This window comes from Dermacentor variabilis, chromosome 4 (assembly GCF_050947875.1).
Source record: "Dermacentor variabilis isolate Ectoservices chromosome 4, ASM5094787v1, whole genome shotgun sequence".
Classification (NCBI taxonomy): domain Eukaryota; kingdom Metazoa; phylum Arthropoda; class Arachnida; order Ixodida; family Ixodidae; genus Dermacentor; species Dermacentor variabilis.
The window spans coordinates 35,793,913-35,814,332 of record NC_134571.1 but is presented as its reverse complement, the minus strand read 5'-3'; the positions used below and the strand labels follow the sequence as shown (position 1 = coordinate 35,814,332).

General features: G+C 45.6%; 1 protein-coding gene across 1 annotated transcript in view; it reads right to left on the bottom strand.

Moving 5' to 3' along the window:
• Nucleotides 1-2,327: 2,327 nt before the first annotated feature.
• Nucleotides 2,328-20,420, bottom strand: part of LOC142578183 (cell adhesion molecule Dscam1-like) — an 83,148-nt gene continuing 65,055 nt past the window's right edge. The window contains exons 2-3 of the mRNA XM_075687584.1: nt 4,826-5,173; nt 2,328-2,389 (exon numbers count right to left, since the gene is read on the bottom strand). Of these exons, the coding sequence (XP_075543699.1) occupies nt 2,328-2,389; nt 4,826-5,173 (410 nt within the window). The remainder of the gene's footprint in view (nt 2,390-4,825; nt 5,174-20,420) is intronic.

Genomic DNA, 20,420 nt, shown 5'->3' with positions numbered 1-20,420 from the left:
CCAATGAGCGAATACTTAACTTGCACGTACTGAACAGCACTGGAAGGCTGTAGTGTAAATAGCTTAGGAACAGAGCTCTGTGCAACTGAAGCATGGAGCGTACAGCTGTGCCCCATGTTTTCCCGCACATGGATCTCAGCTTCTGGGCAAATGACAACAGTTTCTTCTTCAGGTACGTGCAATGAGGGCTGGATACGCGGAAAGTGACCCTGGGCCCAGGATCGAGAACGGCCCGGTCTTTCTGAAAGAGTTTCGCGAAGAAATATGATCCGACCTAAACCAATTGAGCCAGCAAATTGCATGCTTAAATACCCGGGTCACCGCTATTATAAAAAATAACTAATAGTGTACCGGAAATCAAGAAGCCCTACTCAGGAAGTCAAGATGAACATATTAAAATAAAATGAAGAACTCGTTGACGTTGTGAGTTGGGGTGGACATAAGTAACAGAATGGGATCGAAGAGGGCGATGAAGGATATGTTGAATCCGAAGGCACCGTGAAGAAATTTTTTTCCACTCACACGAATATCAACGTTGGTAACACTGAACGCGCCTGTCGTGTTGGTCAGCGCCGTGGTGGCCTTTCAGTGGCCGAGTATCATTAAATTCCTCAACATTAAATAACAATTAAAAAAGTAGTGCTTTGAAATGCCCACAACCGGAAAAAGACCTCGAGTCCCCTCTAAAGCGCAGATAGAGGAATACTTTTCTGCCTAAGCTACACTTGGCTCGCATGAAAGTGTGCGAATCCGCTAAGAGCAAGCGTGGAGAAAACGAACGTTCATCTTTTCGTTTTAACTCTCTGCACTTCAAAAGCGCTGTTTATCTGTATGACAAGGACACTAGAAATGTTTGTTGCATGGAGCCAACCTTCCAGTAATTGACGAAGACTGACAGAAAAGCATGCAATTACGTCCACAAACGCTCTCTCACTGCCCTTGGCAAGTTTCCGCAGCATTTATCATAAAATCGAAGACTATGAAAGCCCTCATATATTCTTTCACCACAGATGCAGTAATAGGTACGGAATCGTGGCTTTCCGGTGTTATCACAAACGGCCAACTTACACTAGACACATATTTTTAATCTTTTGTATGGATACGTTTTCGAATAGGTGGAGTTATTATAGCCATGAAAAATTACTATCAAGCGTCTCTAGTACACTCTCCCCTTGAAATAGTCTGGGTGATTGCACGCATGGGGCATGCGCAATGTGTCGCTAGTGCATGATATCATCCACAAGATAAGAGGTTGGAATTTGTTTATTTTTTTATGATGCTGTACAAAAAGTTATATCTCAGTTCCCAAAATGTATATTGATAGTAGGGGAGCACTCAAATTACCCAATAGATGTCGTTAATGAAGGCAAATTCTGATGTTGTGAAATGCAAAGCACACAGGATTGCAAACGGTTCTGCTATGGCGGAAGATGTCTCTCGGGATAATTTAAATGTTTGCTCTAGCGATAAATGTGGAATGACGAATGCTGAAGCCGAGGAATTTTTATGACGCGAACCATCTGTACGCATGTAGATGTACTGGGGATACAGTGAGTAAATTTGGAAGAGTGCCAGTTGCTCTGTGAATACCATGAACACGTCTGTGTCAGATGCAATCCCGTCGACCGATAATTCAATTTTAGGACTTGTTAACATCTAAGCAGGGCAACGAACATCCACTTTGCATAATTCAAATATTGGTAATAATGCTTTATGTTCTTGAACAAAATCACCAATTTCGCTTTTGTTCGTTCGCTAAGCGCGAGGTTTAATGGATGCTTCTCGTGTTGGGTTAAGATGCGATAAATATGTCGGCAGGTTTCAACCGTTCGTATGACTGGAAATGGTGGCTGACGAGCTTCAGCAATTTATCCAGAACTCGAGGTAGCCTGCGGCACCCCAAGACACACTCGCAGCCCCCTCGCCAATAAACATTGAAGACGTCCCGCAGAAGTTTGTGATAAAACATGGAGAACAGGTGCCGAATAAGTATTTTTTTGTTTTATGAGTCCGTTATGAACTTGTAATAGTAAAAAGACCGATCGCCGCCCCCCCCCCCCCCTTGTGCGCTTTGCGTTTCATAATATCAGTAAATAGTGCGCAAAAAATGGTTATTTTGAGAGATTCGCAAGCCCTTCTCACATTACTATGAAGAAATAAAAAAAAAAATTCTTTGAACACTTTGCTATTGTATGAGACCCTCAAGAAACATACAAAAGCAAGCGCAATGAGTCACGTAAATGCATTTCAGTGGATACCCGGGCCCTGCGATATTGCCGGTAATACTACATCAGGCGCACAATAACGCAGAGACAATCAATCTTCCCTTATTGCGTAGTGAAGTCCGTCTGCTCCTGAGACAGATATCCTGTCGTCTCAGAAAAACTACCTGGTTTGATCAGCAATGTAAGAACTCAGAGCTATACATTATAGACCCATGTGTAAACCTATCAATTCCGTGAAATCTGAGAGAAAACAGAGAATTCGAAACATTGGTGCACCGCCTGCGCCTTGGTACTGCAATTACGCGGCACTTATTGTACAGGATAAAACGTGTCTCTAGTCCGCAGCGTTCTTGTGCCTATCCAGACGAAGATGTGTATCATCTCTTCCTAAAGTGCACTGAATACAATCCAGAACGAAGGGTATTGAAAGCAAATTTGTTGCTTTTCGACAATAGACTATTCACTCTAAAAAAGATACTTGGCCCATGGCCAACTGCTGGCCATCAGAAAAAAAGCACTTCTTGCTTCGAATTAATTTAGACAACTGCTTTTCGAACCATATTCATATCACTTCAGGAGTTCCTCGAGGGTCCTTCTTCGGTACACTGCTATTTTTAATTCATGTCAGCAACATCACAACTAATGCTCCTTGACAAATACGTGTCTTCGCAGATGACTGCGTGTCACATGCAGAAATAAGTTGCTTTGCCAACGTCACTGTGCTGCAGTCAGATCTAACATAATTAACTGAATGGAGCGACGCACGGCGCATGGAAATTATCGTAGCAAAACAAATAATATGCTCTTCTAATACTCGACTTACCTGTGACCAGTATGACATACGAGTTATTACTACCGGCCCAGCATCTTCAATTAACTACCTGGGTGTTATGTTTACTTTCAATTGAAGCTGGAATACCCACATTGAACACATTACCACAAAAGCACGTAAAAACACTTGGTCATGTCAAATGGCGCTTACACCTTAGGGAAGCAGATACCAGATTTCTTGCATACAATGCTCTTATCACTCTGTATTTAGTATATGCCTTCATAACTTGGCACCCCAATCACACTAATATCTCGCATCTCCGCGAACAAGTCCCAAATAAAGCTGCGCAGTTAATCCTACCTTCATACTCCCGCTATGAAAGCCTGTGTGCCTTAAAGAAATCCCGCAATATCCATTCAATTGGCACGGACAGGAAATTAACCTGGTTGCCGTTCTTTCATGTTCCTTATCACAGTAACATTCCGCTCGGTCGAGCCCATTTTGTTCTGGGCCTCACATTTGGACCCGCACCGACCATGTTCATAAATTAAAACCTATGTTTGCCCGGACTAACGCGTATCTAAATTCGCCTCGAGTATTATTTACATTCGAATGGAACTTTTTTACCTTCAAGCATTGTCGCGCTTACGGAATCATCATTTCATGCAGCACTGCTAATCTTCTTAGAGTGAGTGTTATAAGCATTTCGTAACCCACATACGCCTGAATATTTTTAACAGTGTTTTCATGTGCGTAGTACAGTATAGAATGTTTGCCTTGCTATTTGGCACGTAGATTTGGCATGTATCTTGTGTAGGCTGTTTATCTAGTTCATTACATTGTATTGTTAAACTGATGTTCTGATGTGGACTGGTCGCCAGCATTGCGTTTCGAGTTTTGTGCATTTTTAACGCCATAAGATAGTTTATAAAACCCGTTTTTCTCTCTCTTTGGCTCTCACCTCTTTCACTATTTAACGTTTAGATCATTTCGATTGCATCTGATGTCTTCGTATATCATTCATGTTGTACATATTGCATTTACACTTGACTGTTCTTATTTACCCCTCCCCATTTGTATATAATGCCTGGACAGCCCCTTAGTTCAATTAAATAAATAAATAAATAAATAAATAAATAAATAAATAAATTGGTACTTGCTGTTTACTTTTTTTTACAACCTGCGACGCATGGTGACTATTTCCGTGAAGTAGACGAAGTTGTATAGACGCTGCGGTATCGTACCAAAGGTTTTTCCATCCTGTGGGTTATTCAAGGAACACACACACACACACAAAAAAAGTGAACGGAAGAAGGTGCAACGTTCACGCACATAAAGACGCGCATGAGAACGGACTACGTGTAGTCAATCACTTACGAAAGCGGATGTACGTGACGGTGACAAAATATATGATGCCAGTGTATCCTAACCAATGGTCGGTTTTAAGGCGTAAGCATTGTAGGGCTACTTACCTCGGCAAACTGTCCGTCCATGAATCTTTCCATAACGAACGGCTGACACGACACGATATATATATATATATATATATATATATATATATATATATATATATATATATATATATATATATATATATATATATGCGGGTAAAAACAATACAAACCAAACAAACAAAGACACCGAGCAGACGTCGGCCTCATATGACCAGACGCGTTCGGGTACGTCAGAGACGCACGTGTGCAAGATGAGCGACTGGAAAGAAGGCATCTGACAAGTACCACTAAGGAGTGACATTGTGCTTTCTTCTTTATTTTATTATTTTTTTTTTTTGAAGAGCAAGGTAGAAAAGCATTGGGACATAGCTCACCGGCGCGGACACGCACGTCATGGCTGCCAATGGTGCCCAACGAGTTCGTGCCGAGGCAGCGGTAGATGGCGCTGTGCACGTCCTCCTTGAAGTCCTCGGCTCGGAACGGGGGCAGCACGAGGGAGCCGTCGGCGCGCATGTGGCGCAGACCCGGCACCTCGTGCAGTGGCTGACCCGCGCGCGTGGACCACGTGACCCGGGGCGCGGGCGAGCCGTGCACGACGCACGGCACCACGGCGCCCGTGCCGTTCAGGAACTCGACGCGCGATGGCGGCTCGTGCAGGAAGTGCGGCGCCCGGGGCTCGGAGATCGCACCCACTGGTCTCGCAGCCAATGCTAGGGCCAGTCCTGCGGGAGAGCAGGAAGAAGAAAGGACGAGCCTTAAGCAGTGCACGCATTGTATTGGACGGGGCCTCGGAGATCGCAACCACACCCCTTTGATCTCGTGCGATTTCGGAGGGCACGGTACAGAGCATAAGCTGCCAACAAAAACATTAGAGGCTGTTTTGGCGCTGGCGTCTACCGGAGGCTAGAGAGAGAGAGAGAGAGAGAGAGAGAGAGAGAGAGAGAGAGGAAAGGGGAAAGGCAGGGAGGTTAACCAGAGGGGAAGATCCGGTTTGCTACCCTACGCTGGGGAGAGAGGGGAGGGGAAGGTAAAGTGAAAAGTAGGACGCTTCAGCCGGCATGGGAATGATGTATAGTGCATGGATTTGCCTGGACTTCGGCCTTCCGGCTTCAAACGGCTTTAGCCACATGCAAATTGATAATTTCAAAGTGATAATTGCCAATAAAGTATTGTACTATGATTGCAGTAATTCGCGATGATAGTACATGTGTGCAGAGCCGTTTTGTTTTGCTGTGTTTAGAAAAAACGACAGAAAGAAAACTAAAAAAGTAACGCCACAATAACCTCTTAAGCCAAATCCACGGAGATTAGACAAATTCGTGTACTGCCCATAGTTGCCATGGTCACTGAAAGATTGTAGCGCCAGACTTCACTTAAGTAATATTTTATTAAACTCTGTGGTTCAGAGTAATAAGACGTTAGTGTCGTTGTTGATGATGATTTTTTGTGGAGGTTGTGATTGTGGCACTGTGACTTCCCTGTAAAGCTTAATCTTCCGTGTGCCTTGAGAGCACCTAAGATATCGGCCGCCGGGATAAAAAGGTAGCATAAAAAACACTGAAGACCATGACGTTGCATGTTGCCTTGCCAGCCTGCAGTAAGGCGAAGTATATAGTACAACAAGAACATGCGGTACAGCTCGCTCATTAATCTGTGGGCACCGCCATTTTCGCGGTGCCATGTGAACAACCCTATATGGCACAAAGGTGATGATGATGATGATTTGGGATTTTTATGGCGCAGCAGCCGTGCAGACTATAATGCGCCAAGGACAAAGGTGTTATTGCTCCTGACAACAAGCTGAAGTGGACGAATGAGTGATGAGGAAGAGAAAATAGAACTGAGTTTGTGCAGAATCGTGCGAAACGCTCGAGACAAGACAAATAAAAAAGACGCGAGTAGTAGAAACACATAAACATAGCAAGAGTGAACGCTGTAACGAAAGAAAAACCAAGTAAGGAATAGAAGGAAAATAATTAAAGATCAAGGGTACGACGAAGGTAATTAAGAAGATAAATAGAAACTAGGGTATAGGAGGCGAAGAAGGCGTGAAACTAAGATAGCCTTCATTACGCGGCCAGATTTAGCACTACAGAACGAAGCCCTACGGGCATATTTGTCAGTATGGTACCCTTCTTTCGCTTGCTTTTATCGCATCAGAGAATATTATAACATACGTGGCATGATGTTATAAAAGGTAACCTTGCTCCATAGCCTCAACGTAGCCCGCCGACAGGAACAATCTCCGCAACGCAACGCCACGTAGCAACAGTAGAGAGAGAGAGAGAGAGAGAGAGAGAGAGAGAGAGAGAGAGAGAGAGAGAGAGAGAGAGAGAGAGAGAGAGAGAGAAAAAAGCAAACGAAAGACAGGGAGGTTAACCAGAGTTTGTCTTCGGTTGGCTACTCCGTACTGGGGGAGGGGCAAAGGGATGCGATAGGTGAGAGAGAGAAAAGGATAAAAGAAATAAGCTGCGAAGTGTAGAGTGTTGCTGGGCAAGGTTACTTCGAAAGCGCCCACACCCCTGAAAAGTTCCGGTTCTGCAGTTACATATGTAAGGAAAATACATTTCCAGGTCATTGAACTGGCATGTATTTGTAGACTATGAACGTTCAAGTTGCGTTCTGTTGAAACAAATGAATATGCAGTAAGATATTTGAGGACCTGTTTATTCTTTTTTATTTTTTTTTTACTGCCTTGAAATGCTGGCGCTTCTTGTGATCACAAAGAAAACGGACCATATTAGTTTTGTTTTAAAGCTCGAACACTACAAATAATGCTCGAACTAACAAATCAAACACATACTGAATAATAAAATAGAGCAAGAATAGCCATCAGTTTAACCGTCACATACACGAAGACGTTCCAACATACATTGTATACCTCCGGCAAGGTAACTTTCGACCATTATCAATTCTGCTACATAACAACCACGCGGTGTTGTTCTCGGTCTTGCGATACGACTATGATTAGTGAAACGCATATGATTCCCATATGCATCATCGTTTAAGCGTTGACATTAACTGAATTTCGCTTGTTACTTATGTATTCTGAACCGAAAATGTATAGGTCAATAGTCGCATTGCAAAATTTCAGATAAAGGTGGCAGCTGCAATGATTGAGAGAGAAAGTATGAAGATGAAAGGCGGTGAATCAGCTGGGAGTCTGATTCGCTACATTAAAGTGGGGGCAAGGGAAGGTGGAATAGGAAGAAAAAAACTCAAGGACAGAGTGAGTACTCCATTCGACGGCTTTACCCGAATTGCTCCCATCATAATTGAAAAACAACTGGCTATATGAAGCCGCACATTCCATGGAATCAATATGGCCTTACGAACAAGAAGTATTGCTAATAGAAAACTATATATCGACATGACCGTTGCATAAAGAACTTGAATATTATGTTACAGTATGGTGGCACATCCCTCAACGGTGTTTACAATCAGCACCACCGTCATCATCATTATGGGTCCAAAGTAGTCCTCTATAAAGGCGCGTGTAAACAACGGTGCCAACATATTCTAAAGAATGTAGCACTGACAACAATTCCGTGTAGGAGCGATGTCTTCTGTCGTATTTAACTCCCTTTGCATGAGTTGTCGTACAGCCAGATTAAAAACTTTTACTATCAGGCTTTGTATCATATCGAAAAGAACAAAGAACTTCGTTAAAAAGGGCTTCAGTCCCACCAGTGAAGTCGCCAACGTACACAAGTTATTCGAGTGAGAATTTGTAGTTAAAACCGCTATTGCTATAATAGTGCGTACGACATTGTCTTGAAAATGAGAGTTGCGCAAAAGCAAACAGAATCACAAAGGAGAGAACGGAGATGTAAGCGCTTATTTATACCATTCGGACGTCTATCTGTGTGTATTCTGTTCTGCTTTTCTTTTTTTTTCCTTTTTTGCAGAGGAAGGGTATGAATTTAGCGCATAGCGGAAGCACTATGCCTCATGTTACGATGATAACTATTTTCCGTGCGCTTGAAGTAAGAAACACCCGCTGCCGTAGTTTCGTAGTGGCGTTGGCGTCGCGCTGCTAAGCTCGAGGGTGCGGGATCGAATCTCTGCTATGGCGGCCGTGGTCTAGTACAAAATCTTCACTGGTAGAAAACACACACATAAGAAAAATTGGAAGGATATGACAGTACACCATGAAATTTAAGTAAAAAAATTAAATAAGAAAACTGGGATAAAGAAAACAATATATGTATTAACCACGCGCGTACGCAGGCAAGAGGAAAGCACATAACCCGCGCACAGTAAGTAAAACTACCAAGTGTTTTATATTTGTGCTCAAAAGGGCAAAAGAGTAGAAAAACAACGCAAACATCAATAAGTTGGGATCGCAAAAGAAAATTAGAAAAAAAAAGAACATGCCGTAAGTTGTCCGCACCTATATTTAAATATATGCAAAAGCTCGGTTTGCCCGTAAGAGTGACCCAAGCCCAACTTGCAAGAAACATGGTGCACTAGAAAAAGGTGACTTTCACTTGAATGCGTAGTTTAGTGCCATATTCATATCAATGTCAATTTCCCCATTCCAAATTCTACCTAGGAGCTTGCAGATTTATGAATCTCGACCCCATGCGTCCCCAAGTTCACAAATCAATACGAGCGCTGACGAAGTTTCCGCAGTCGACAGACGTCAGTGATCGACTGCACTCTCTATGTGCACTTCCGGATGAACATAACCTCAGTGTGATTTCCCTTCTTTCTTTTTTTTGTTCTTTCAATTAATTAAGCACTTTCTCTTTGCGTAGGGTAGCAAACCGGACGGTAGTCGGGTTGACTTTCGTCAATGAATATTCCAGTATTTGTAGTCTATGAATTCTTTCTCCGGCTAGTAACTGGTATACGTAGCATAGATTCTGGCTAGCTCACTTGGTTGACGGCTCCCAGTACCAAGCGATGGTGCGGGGATATCTGGACCTGGACTAAAGTCAAGATGGTAAGCCACAGATAGATGCCACGTGGCAACCCAAGTAAAAAAATAAAGAGAAGCGCACTGGCGGTTAGAAGCTGTATAAACGGGGATAAAGTGCATCATTGAGGGTGGCCGTCGTCATTGGTGGACCTGTTTTTGTAAGGCATTATGGTGAAGATCTTACTGCCTGTGAACGCATCTGCCTTTCGACTACTGTTAAGGCTTCACTCGCATGGTAAGGGGTCATCGATGAAGGGCAAGACAGGGGCGGGAACTACACAAGTAGGCACACAAATAGCGTGGCGGGCCATATTGCAGCGCATAACAAAATTAAGCTACCTCAAACACGCCTCGTGCAAGTGGCATCCGCCGCATTACGCTAAAACACACAATCACGGGCGAAATTCACATTATGGGAACGGTATAATTAATGCTCTTATTTGCTGCTCCTATGGACAGACAGTGCTCTTATTTCAAAGCGCAACATATCTAGCCTAATTTGGTCAATCTCTAGCGTTTCTTGCGAACGTTTTAGGACAGGTATGCGCCGAGTACCTGCATATTGTATCGATGGTTGGAGCATTGCCTGCTGTCTACTACCACCTCGTTTGCAGGCTACTTATGAAGACACTGTAGCTGTATGAGGTCGCCCACTTGAGAGTACAGAAGCACCTGGCGGGAACACATTAATGCGACACCATTACGAACCACCTTTTGCGATTTTCCAGCTGCTCGAGAGCGGCGGAGAAAACGTGCCTCTGTCGTCTAAAGATACAAATCATTGACACAAATCGCATTAACCGGAAAATTACTAGAGTATGAGAAAGCGGCGACGCAAGCGTGCAAGAATGCGGAACTGGTGGTGACGCACCGAGGTGTAACGGTTGATGAGGAGGCGGCAGCGTTTCTGTAGACAGTATGTTGTCGGAGAGCGTTGACTCATGTGTGTAAGGAAGGAAGGAAGGAAGGAAAAAGTGGAGAAGGAAGGCAGGGAGGTTAACCAGTTTTGCCTAACCGGTTTGCTACCCTACACATGGGAGCGGGATGGGGGATGAAAGATGGGGAGAAGAGATAGAGGGCACATAACACGGCACACACATAGTTGGTTACAGTCTGTCACTCTTGTGCGGTACGTGACATCACTGTCACAGCCGCTTGTCCAAGCCCGTATCCTTCATAAACCGAAGTGGTCCCTTCGTCGCCTTCAGCTGCGATGACTTCAGTCGGCGATATGTGAAAATGGTTGCAACTGACAATGGTCTATTGTCAAGGTGCGCTAGAACGAACGCCATGGACTGTCTCTGAACATTATATTCAGGACAGTCGCACAGAATGTGTTCCAGCGTCTCCTCGCAAAGACAGGCATTGCAGAGAGCGTTGTCGGCCATTCCAATGCGAAACGAGTAAGATTTCGTGAAGGCCACCCCTAGCCATAAGCGATAAAGCAGGGTGGCCTCCCTTCGGCGGAGTCCGGTTGGCATACATAGATGCATCAAGGAGGGCAGGTCGTGTTGATGATTGCTGCGGTTGGTCTGGCTGCTTGGTGTGCACCATAGAGAGAGCGTGATCTCCCGTGCAAGCACTTGAAGTCTGCTGGCTGCGTCGGACCGTGAAAGTGGTATGGCCTCTTCCTGTGTGTCTTCAAGAGCTGTCCGAGCGGCTTTATCGGCGTCTTCATTTCCGATGACGTCGCAATGACTTGGCAACCACTGAAACGTCACGTGATGTCCTTTCTCATGTGATGTATGGAGTAGGCATCTAATATCGAAGACGAGCTGTTCGAATGGCCCGCGACGCAGAGCTGATAGTACAGATTGTAGGGCTGCCTTTGAGTCGCTGAAAATTGACCATTGTCGAGGTGGTTCCCGATTGACAAAACAAAGTGCAGCTCGAAGAGCAGCTAGTTCCGCAGATGTAGATGTCGTTGGGTGGTCAGTCCTAAAGCTGATAGTAATACCTCTTTCTGGGACGACTACAGCACCGGACGAACACTGGATGCTTGTGGAACCGTCAGTATAAATATGTGCACGGTCTGCGTACCGCTCGTGCAGAAGAAGCAGAGACAGTTGTTTCAGCACAGGCGACGACAGCTCAGACTTTTTCCCGATTCCTGGCACGTTGAGATGGATTGTGGGGCTGACAAGGCACCAAGGGGGCATCGATGGTTTAGATGCAGCGGTGAAGCCCGAGGGAAGTTTGTCGTTGTACTTGACAATAGTTTTTGAGAATGATGCTTGGTGCCTGTGTGAAGGTAGTGTTGCAAGGTGGTGATAGGGGGCCCGTGCCAAATGTCTGATATGCGTTCTCAGGGTTTCCACCGTGATGTGACTCTGCATTGGATGGTCCCGAGCAATCGCAATAGTTGCCTCAGTTGACGTGCATCTCGGCAAACCAAGACAAACTCTGAGTGCTTGAGCTTGCGCTGCTTGCAGAACACGAATATTTGTCTTGCAGGTGTTATTCAGTACAGGTAGACTGTATCTTAAAAAACCGAGAAAGAGAGCTCTGTAGAGTCTCAGCATTGCGTCTACTGACATCCCCCATGTCTTTCCTGTCAGGTATTTAAACAACTGGGAGGTTGCTGTTAGGCGTCGTTTCATGTAAGCTACGTGCGGGCTACAACAGAGGTCTCGGTCGATAATTACGCCAAGAAATCTGTAGGTTCTGACATAGGAAATGGTCCGCCCATTGATTGAGATGACATAAGGCGTCATTGGTTTGCGAGTAAACGCCACTAGGGCGCATTTTTCTGGCGATATGCTGAGACCTTGTTCACACAAGTAGCTCGCTGTCAAAGTAGCCGCTCTCTGAAGCCGTGCACGTATCTGAGGACGTGTGACTGCCGAAGTCCAGAGACAGATGTCGTCTGCGTATACTGAAATTTTCGTGGTAGTTGGCAAGTGTCCAGCAAGCCCAATAAGAGCGATGTTGAATAGCGTCGGGCTGAGAGTACCGCCTTGAGGAACGCCCTTGCTGGTATAGCGTCGCGTAGTTGGCCCATCGTCAGTTAATACATAGAATGATCTTGCAGATAGGTAACTTGCAATCCATAAAAATACTCGACCACCTAAGCCAACCGTCACAAGAGCGTCGAGAATAGCCTCATGTAATACGTTATCGTATGCCCCTTTCACATCTAGGAATAAAGCTGCAGATAAGCGTTTACGGGACCTTTCGTGCTGGACATATGAAACGAGATCAACTACATTGTCGATGGAAGAGCGGTCACGTCGGAAGCCAGCCATGGAACTCGGATAAATCTTGTAGTGTTCAAGGTACCATTCCAGGCGGCCAAGGATCATCCGTTCCATTATCTTTCCTACACAGCTGGCCAACGCTATCGGGCGGTAAGAGGTGAGCTCTAGCGGGGATTTGCCCTGCTTCAAGATTGGCACCAGGCGACTCACTTTCCATTCGTCAGGAACACTTCCCTCCTGCCATGAGGTGTTGTAGAGACTCAATAGTGCTATCCGTGCGGATTCTCCGAGATAGCACAAGGCTCGGTATGGTATACCATCTGGACCCGGAGATGATGAGCGCCTGCAGAGAGCTAGTGCCGCCTCGAGCTCCTCCATTGTAAAGGGAAGGTCCATGCGGCAATCCCGGGAATGGGGGACATCATCTCGGGCTGGAGGATCTGGACGTGTCGCTTGGTCTGCCATTCGCGCACAAAAGTCTTCTGCGACATCGATGTCTTGCCGCCCTTGGAAAAGCGCGAGTGCCTTGAATGGAAAACGCTGTTCCGGAAGGCAACGCAGACCTTGCACCGTTTTCCGAATGTGAGACAGCGGCTTGCGGGGGTCGAGCGTCTGGCAAAACGTTGCCCAACGTTCAGACGCTAATCTATCCATTCAACGCTGAATCTTCTTTTGTATCCTCCTGGCTGTCCTAAGGTCATGGATTGATTTAGTACGCCGATATCGACGTTCCGCCCGGCGACGAAGTGCGCGAAGACGCTCTAATTCTATGTCGAAGTCGTTTCGCGTGTGAGAGATCGTCAGTATGCGAGTGGCGTTCCGCATCGTATGTTTTATTGTTTGTTCTAACCCAGAGGGTAGGCCCTCGCTGCAGGCATCTTCCATATCAGATTTGAAGTTGGCCCATTGAATCGTCCGAATGGTATTTCGTGGGCCAGATCTAGACGACAAGCCCTTGATGGTCAGATAGGTGGGAATGTGATCACTCCCATGTGTCTCAATATCTGGGAACCACTTCACATATCTGGCGAGAGAGTTGGAGACAAAAGCAAGGTCGAGGCAGCTGCCGTATGTCACGCCTCGAAGAAAGGTGGGGCTACCATCGTTCAAGAGAGTAAGGCCAAAGTTGTAGGCGATGCTTGATAAACTTCGTCCTCTTGCATTTGTCTTTGTACTTCCCCATGCTGGATGGTGTGCATTGAAATCTCCTATGATGACCCATGGGGCGGGGCAAACACTCAAGATATCCGCTAATCTTTTAGTGTCGAAATTGTTGGAAGGCGATATATACACGCCTATGAGAGTAAACAAGAGTTTGTTCTTTTTAACTGTGACGCATATATACTGATTGTCGTCGTGTGGTGCAATCGGTTGCAAAACATAGGTGAGTTCCCGACGAACAAAAATGATGATTTTGCTGCATGCACTATTTGTTGATGACATGAAACATTCGTACCCTGACAGTCTGATTGGTTTCGACAAGTTGGGCTCACAAATGACGATGAGTGGAAACACATTGGTGTACACATACTGACGGAAATCTGAAATTCGTGATTTTAGCCCTCTGGCGTTCCACTGCATGACAGACGCTGCCTTGACTTCTTTTCGGAAGGATGGGGTATGGGTAGCCATCTTTCTAGTTGAGGGATTCAAGCACTGGGCTTAAGGCGTCCAGCACTTTAAGTGCGCTTCGAGCAGACGGTGTCCCCACCTCAACTAAAATCGTTCGGATGGCCTCCATGAGGGAACGTAGCACCGAGATGACTTGATCTGTTTTAGGTGAATCATCAATGGCCGGAGAAGGCTCCGGTGGCGCCGTGACCTTCTGAGGTTCCTTAGCCAGGGAGCGGCTCGGTAGCGTAGGCCATTCCTCTAAAGAAAGAGTCTTATCTGATGCCCTCGTGGAAGTGGTGGGCCCTTTCGCGTCGCGACTAGATGGTTCCGTAGCGGAGCGGGTACTATCGTTTCGCTCAAGCGCCTTCTTTGAAGACGTACGACGGTGCCGACGTAGACGCCGACGCCGGACTACTTCGGCTGCCTCCCTGTGGGCCGAATTGTCTCTGGCCATTTGCTTCAGAACCGCGCGCTCCCTCTTGATGCGGGGGCAGTCTTTCGACGAGGCTGCGTGAGGGCCGCTACAGTTGGCGCACTTCAGAACTGTGGCACCGCAGGTCACTTCTGCATGAGGTTCAGCGCAACGGGGACACAGAAGCGAGTTGGGACACACGCCCTTGACGTGTCCTAGCCTGAAGCACTGATGGCATTGAAGCGGCTTCTGGATGAATGGTCGAACTGGATGTCGAAAATGTCCGACTTTAACGTGGGAGGGTATGCAATCCTCCTTGAAGATTACTTTTACGCAGCGCGTGTTCCCAAGACGGCGCACTTGCGTAATGATCGTGCCCTCGTTTGCCGGCTTGATGAGGCTAGGTAAATCTTCATTGGGAATGGCAATGTCAATGTCATAAATTACACCAGCTATCGATGTGTCGTCGATCGGGATGAAGGGGCGCATTTTGATTCCGCCAAGCTCCGTGATTTCTTGAAGTGTTCCAAGCGCACTCGCGTTGTACACGTCTATGGCGAGTATATTCTTGCGTAGGTTTATTCTGATGTCTTTAATTTGATCCGGCACCGCACGTTCCAGAAAAATGGATAGGGCTTGCCTGTTCAGCAACCGTAGGTTGCTTGACGGTTCTTCCGGCATAAAGATGATGACGTGTGGCCAGCGCGCAGGCCTTGACTTCATAGTCGTAGTGCTCGCAGGAGGTGACGGCGCTGTGTTGGCGATCTTTCTCTTCGCCCTCTTACTCCGGACGGGTATGAAGCCGTCGTCGGAGGAGTCGTCTTCCGACATAGAGTACAGCTCGGTGTCCTCGGTGTCGCTGGGGGAGCCAACTCGCTTCCTTGCGGTTGACAGCCGTGATGACTTCTGGCCAGGCGGGCCTGTGGCATGCTCCGCGTCCATGGTCGCAAGACGGGGAGGTGAGGCACCCCGAAAGGCAAAGAGTTCACCAAAAATGCAGAGAGCACAGAAACAAGCGTTCTGTCAAGAAGACACTTCGTCGTCTTCCCCGACTCATGTGTGTAAATGTGCAGGGTCCTTACGAGCTTGCAAGGAATAACAGATGGTGAGTTTGAAGTTCTGGGTCCTTGCTTACAAAGCAGTCCGTACGCTAAAATAATGTGGGATATCTTGGGGGATAGCGACCTGATCATTTCTTTGTAAAAACCGCAATTTATGTGCGTTTTAAATTTTTAGGCATCTCTATGCCTACCAGACGAGAAATTGGTCCGTCACGTAAAACAATGAATGGCTCATACCCCGCCAGGCAAGCAAGAAATGCAATCGCTCATGCCCACGTAAAACGGGGGCTACAATCACTAAGCAAAGTGAAGCGAACAGTGCATACATCCATCGAAATCTCCCATATAACACGCAGAACAGCCCACGTTTCAATAAAGAACAAGTTCACACCAACCATCCGAATCATTAATAAAGCATTGCATATCCCCATCAGCAGATGTGTAATGGTGGTTTTGCAAAAGCTTCGCTTAATTAACATTAATTCACCTTAATTAGCACCAAAGGTCCTGGGTTCTACTCCCACCAAAGGTCGAGGGTTCAAGTGACTTAATTAACTATATCTTAATTAAGTGTGACAAATTATCTTCACCTTAATTTATATTAACGGTTGTGGGTTCGAGTGTCTTAATAAACTCTACTTTAGTTAAACCTACCTTATCATGTTCGCTATCGAACATGATGAGCGAGTGTTCGATAAGGTTGATAACAACCGATGAGGGGTTGATAAGGGTTTATGCTGGTCGGATTAAGTTCCACAACATTGATAATGACGCCGAGCTCCGTGGAGATAAGCAGCTTAGGCAACTTAGGCAATACGAGATACTTAGGCAACTTCGAGAGGCGTTTCTACTTCAACTTTTTGTTTTCGGTCGTTTTTGTGCTCTGGTAACCTGTTTCTCTCTCGATGCTTCTTTTCGTGGTTTGTGGACCTATTTTAGTAGTATTACAGACTTTTGTACTAGTTGGTCTGATACAGTTGTTGGAACCATAACGCTTAAGTGATGCGGTCAAGGAAGGACGACAAGGACGGGCGCTAACTTTGAGTTTAAGGTTAACGCCCATCCTTGCCGTTCGGGTGAGCCAGTTATGCTGACCAGGTGCTTTTGTAACGGTTGAATTAACACGTTTACACTCTATCTTCAATAAATAAAAAAGAAGAAAAGCTCATATCCGAGACTAAAGGTGGATAAGAGTGACGCTGTCTCGATTTGGTCGATGAAGTGCTCCAGCTTGCGAGCTGCTTGCGTTGTGAATGTGAACTCACATGCCGAGCGAGTGATGCTGTGGCTTCGAGAATCTTCTGTGAGCGATTTGGTGCGATAACGTCTCGTATGAAGCATCGAACAAGATGATTTTGCTTGTGCAGCTTCCATTAGAGTGCGCCAGCTGGAATAACTAAGAAGAGTGAACCGTGAAATACTCCAAGAACAGTCATAACAATGGTCGAAAACGGCCTACGCAGCATTTATGGAGCATAAGTGATCAAATATTATCACTACCGAATTGTGCGATGCTGCGTTAGTTGGTGCGTGCTTTCAGGATCAGTTTTCCATGTTGCATGCGGCGGGATACCCCAACTGCTTTATCGGCTGGCTTATAACCCGCTCGTAAAATAGGTCAAGCAGATGGGAGAAAGAGCAGGGCGCCGTCATGAAAAGAAGCCGATTGTCATGCCTTACCTACAGAAGTTGCTATACGACTTGAAGAGAACCTGAAGAATATTGCTAAGAGGTACAACATTGACATTGTTTTCCTCACCGGTTACGATGTATCGAGACTACGAAATCTTGCTAAACTTAATCTAACACAGTAAGGTGGCGGTGTGAGTGGTTGTGTTGTTAGGCACATTCATTTGTACCATGAAAAGCCGGTGGTATTTGCCAGCTGCCATTATCTTTTGGAAAGGTGTACGTTGGTCAGAGCGGCAGAAGCGTCAATTTGAGATCAAAAGAATACAAGCACGCCCTGACCAGTTCACCTTATTCCTACTCAGCAGACCATTGCAAAAAGTGCGATTGTTTGCCACACAACACTTAAGCCACGATTCTTGCCTGCAGCCATACTGAGCTTAATCCAGAAATCATAGAGGCTCTCCATATTTGTCAACTTCAAATTGATTTTATAAGCCAACCATCGATATGTCTAACACGTGAAGAAGTCGAATATCTATTACACTCTCGCGCCTCCTAATCCTGTAGTACATGTAACCGCATGAATCACTGTTTATATTGCTCCTACTCATGCCTTTCTTTCTTTTCCTGACTTTGCTTATATGCCGTTTATGCTATCTGCCCGCCAGGTGGCGTTTCTGAAAGGTTTATATTCAGCGTTTCGTAAATAAACTGCAGTTTAGAGTCAGCCCAGTGTCCTGTTGTTTCTTATGGCTCTCTGCATCCCTGGCGCTGTTTTATAATCATGTTTTTTCTGGCAGTCTTCGTTTTTCCGTGGTGCTTGCAGTCAGAAGACTGTAACTAGAATACGGAAAGCAACCGTCAGAAACATTCCGATGGAACGCGTCGCTCCGCTGCTACAAAGCTACCGGACTGAAGTTCTTGTAGCACAAGCAATAGGTTCGCCCATTTATTTAGCTATAGGTCGAGGTGGGACTAAAGGGCGCAGGAAATGCTGTTGAAGAGCTCAAATGTCACGAAAGCATAGCAGGCAGTTCGATTAATCTCCCCTTTGTTCTAAGGCAGGGAAGTCAATATGTTAGTCATGTCACCGTAGCCACCTATACGTGGGTCACGAAATCTCAGATCTGGCAGTCGTTAATAATTCTGTCAAAAGGAAACCTTGGGACAAGCAAATCTGTCTTCCTTATCGTGTAGAAGGAACTGGGCACCGTCAAGCAAGAGCGCGTTCTCTTCATTTTTCTTTATTTCATTTGTTGGGAAGATCTGCCACGAGAAATCGCGAAGGCGAACTGAAGCGCGTTTTTGGACGTATATACGTATGGAGAAAAGTTTTCGTTGCCAGAAGGGAGGTATTCTTGAACTACACGTGTGGAATAACTGACGTTATACGGCTATGTTGTAAAGTTTTGTTAGAGAAGCTTCAAGATGGCTCTTGAAAATTGTAGGCCGCCAGCTACTATCCGAAACACAAGACGCGTAAGAAAAAACTCTCTGTGCATACGTTAATGCGAATGGAAGGCGTGAAAATACCAATAAATTTTCTGTGGTGGAAACAAAAAGAAATGTACAGTTTTTCTTTTTTTCTGACTAGATACCCACGTAGATGCATTCTTACCAAAAACCAAAAACAATTAGAAAAGAAATAAAGAAAGAAAGAAAGAAGAAAGGAAAGAAACAGAGAACCAAATGAATATAACGGTATTGTCAAAACACACCCTAAATATTTTATAGATGCATAAAGAACCTAAACGAGACGGAAAAGGAACAAATGAGCCAATAAAGAAAAGAACATGTTTGATATGAGTTGTTTTGATGTTATTTAACTGGGACAAGGAATTGTACTTAAATGTAGTTAGATACAGGACTTTCAAGGAATAAATTCTATGTGCTTGTAGCAGAGCTGACGTTATAGGAGGCAACAGGGTGCGAGATACTGAGTGCTTATAGAGCTTGTTATGGCGATGGGAAAAGGAACAGCAGCTCTCGAATACAAAAAAATCCTTAGTTCAGAAGTCGAAGAGGGCCGTAGTGGACAATAATACAGAATGCATCAGGCATTCCCTATAGCATAAGTAAATTAGATATGCCTTGTAGTACTATCGCGTGTGAAAGTTTGGAGCCCTCGGCAGCAGCGAAAAGTTTCAAATTTATTTCGGCGCGACCATGGGGAGCCTGCTTTTGGGACACGCATTGCATGGGCTGAACAAGCTGCAGGTACATCGGACTTCTCTATTTTGATATAAGCGCATGTGCAATAAAAGAAAGACAACAAGAGAAATAAAATAAAGTTTTATTTTCACCGTAAACTTGGTATCCAAAACTTTGCTCTCCATTATGTACGTAGGGAATATGTACTGGAGATAGCGGTCGCAGGCTCCGGGGGCAAGTCCATTCGAAACGTTATAGACAATATTCATTTAGACGAAGTGACAGAGAAATATGCATAGAGAAAGCGAGAACACGAAAGAAAAAGCGACGTCGTAATTTACGGTCGGGACCTTGAGCCTCGTCCGTCAGCAACTAGCGCAGGTATAGAGTGGCGCTGCAAGAAAACAGCGCATCGCAGTCGGACTAGCGTGGATGATTGAAACAGACGAGTGTTTGATGCTAATTCCGTGGTTCAGCGCTGTATAAGCGAAACGCAAAGGCGAACGAGACCTTAAGACCTCTGATACCGCGTATATGCAGATTGCGTTCCCCGAGTGATACTTTCACTGCTGATATGAGACAATTTCGTGCGGCTGTCCCCGCGGGCAAGTGGTATACGAGTGTAGGATGCGTGAGCCATAATATATGACTCGGAGTATCGAGCGCCGCGACTGCACTGATTAACGAGGCCAGCTCGGGCGCGCCGTGGTTCAGGGGAAGTGGATGAGCCGGTTCGCCATAAGCGTTTGTCACCGCGGGCTGTGTTACTACAAAAGAGCCACGGAGAAGAGGAAAGCTCTGTAGAGACATAGCGAAGTAAATAATAGGTTTCGTAATTCTGACGACGTATGGTCGGCAATAGAGCCTCCATAATAGACGGGCCTGTCTACGCAGAATCATGTATAGTTCGTTTGTTTTGTCAAGCTTAAGGTTGCGCTCAGTTTGCCTGATAGCGAACGCGGACGCGGCCTTGGCGCA